This window comes from Acyrthosiphon pisum, unplaced genomic scaffold, assembly GCF_005508785.2.
Source record: "Acyrthosiphon pisum isolate AL4f unplaced genomic scaffold, pea_aphid_22Mar2018_4r6ur Scaffold_21749;HRSCAF=24772, whole genome shotgun sequence".
NCBI classification, from domain to species: Eukaryota; Metazoa; Arthropoda; class Insecta; order Hemiptera; family Aphididae; genus Acyrthosiphon; species Acyrthosiphon pisum.
The window spans coordinates 9,052-11,512 of record NW_021771248.1 but is presented as its reverse complement, the minus strand read 5'-3'; the positions used below and the strand labels follow the sequence as shown (position 1 = coordinate 11,512).

Sequence of the window (2,461 nt, the reverse complement as noted above, 5' to 3'; positions counted from 1 at the left end):
CATTATCTATAAAGGCTGTAGAAATATTCGACCGCTAGTACTAAGCGGCGCTGGTACATAATACATTTTATAATTGTATAATTTTATTTACGGTCGCAATATGTATACATCGTACGACATGTGTCAGCAATGATAACGATTTCAGAGGTGGTAATAATATTTTGCAGATCTGCCTACGTCGGTCAACACTGTTATCTGATAAATGGAGATAACTAAATATTTTAATTTATATTATTATTATTATTCTGTATATTATGTCTTGCAACGGCCGCTAACTTTCGCCATATAACCGACAGTTGCTTACAGGCGGTTACACTGGTTAGAAGCGTCTTATTCACGTTTAAACGATAACAGTTGGAACGCATTATTTATATACGATTCATTTGAAATGAATTTATTAAAATGTACCGTTGGTTGCCGATCACTAGTGCTTTTGGTACATGAGAACTCGGATCCGGAATATCCTCAGTATACAAGCTTTTTATCAAGGTTGAAAACATTCGATTCACACCCGGCTCGATCGTGTCAAGATAAATATTCACTGGCCACTAGCGGATTCACTTATACCGGGACTGAGGATTTGGTTCAATGTCACTACTGCGGGTTATTGTTGGGGCAATGGGAGGAAAATTACGATGTGTGGCAGTAACACGCCATGCACAACCCTAAATGTTTATTCGTATTATTATATAAAGGCATGGCATTTATTGAAAATGTAAAAAACGACTTTAATAACAAGCGTAGTGATAATAGCGGCATTCGAGCCTGTAGTTGTAAATCAGAACCGTACTATGATGTTGGTAATAATCGCGGTAATAGTAATAGTCAAGCCTATATATGTAAATCTGAATCGTACGATTTTGTCGGGTGATCTTTAGCACCGCCCATGTTCATTATAACACAATAACCTATTTAATATATGTATATTGTATATATGATATTTGTATTGAATAAACATCGAATTATATTAAACAATTAAATCGTGTTAGTATTTGACTTGGTATCCTGATAAAAATATGTATGTATATATGTATGTATGTATGTATCTATGCATGTATATATAATATGATAAAATTCGAAAAACCGCGTTCGTCCGATTATGATGGGGTGATGACGTAGGTATAGGTGTGGGTGGGTGGAGGGGTGGTGGCTCGGGTGGCTCAGGGTGGCTCGGTATAGACAGGGGGTGGGTGGGAGGGTGGTGGCTCGGGTTTCTCAGGGTGGCTCAATACAGGTGGGGGGTTGGTGAAGCGGGGGGTATCCAGAACCGGCCTTTCTACCCTACTCATGCTTTACATTTGTCAATGCTTTTAACAGTCCAATTAACAGATGTCTAATACTAGTGGTAATATTAAACATTACTGTGTGTTACATTCGCTGTATAATTATTATGTATTTATAATTTATCATTACATTTTTACAGGGCACATTTATTAATATGTTACATCAGGGTATGATTCGACAAAATTCGAAGATAATAATTTTTTCAAATTGTTTTTTTATGGAAAATATAAAGTAGTGGGTCATCTTAAAAATTTATCAAATTTAAAATTGAATGATTATTTTGTAGTTAAAAAAGTATAAAATGTTTAACTTTTATAGCTAAGAATTGACCATTTAAAACAAAGTTCTACGTAAAATGTAAATAGGTTATATTATATAAATTACATTATGCACAATAATATCCTCAAAATATAGACATATCAATATGCCATAGAATTCAAATTCAATACCATCCATTACAGTGACCCACTTGTAATCTACTGTACAGCAAAGGAACACCCACTTGTTCACCTTTTTTTAGTTTTTTTTTCTACAAATATCAATAAAATATTTTTCGAGGGGGCAATATGCTTAACAATTTAATACAAGGTTTCTCATAAGTTGTTATAATTTTATATAAGAAATATTAAAGATCCGTAGGCATGGTTTTTATTATAAATACCTATTATTACTAATTAAAGTTTAAAATTTGACAAAATTAATCAAAATCTCGAACATGTTCTAATTATTTGGAAGTTAAAAATTTATAAAATGATCCATTTTTAAAGCTAAAGATTGAAAGTTTAAAACATAAATAGTTTATATTGCAACCAATAAACCTAAAAAAAAAATATATAAACATCCATTTTTGTTTAGACATTATATTATACGTTCAATGTTTGACAAAATTAGATATTTAAGCAAAGAATAACGATTTTAGTTATTTTCTTGTAATTTAAAAATATTATAATATTATTATTCGTGGGTATAAAATAATTTTCAAACGTTTTTTAAGACATATTTTATTTATCAAAACAATTTCACATTGTCAGCCATGCACGCTACGCCATCCAAATTAAATGGTCCGAAGTTCCAGTTACTCCTGATTAGTACTTAATACCGTATTAGTCCGCGATGCCGGCATAGGCCCATAGATATTTCAGATCTATTAAAGTTCTTCAATATCAGCTATGCATAT

General features: G+C 32.0%; 1 protein-coding gene across 1 annotated transcript in view; it reads right to left on the bottom strand.

Moving 5' to 3' along the window:
* Positions 1 to 831: 831 nt before the first annotated feature.
* Positions 832 to 2,461, bottom strand: part of LOC115034960 — a 2,444-nt gene continuing 814 nt past the window's right edge. Inside the window, exon 2 of the mRNA XM_029492562.1 lies at positions 832 to 908. Within this exon, the coding sequence (XP_029348422.1) occupies positions 832 to 908 (77 nt within the window). The remainder of the gene's footprint in view (positions 909 to 2,461) is intronic.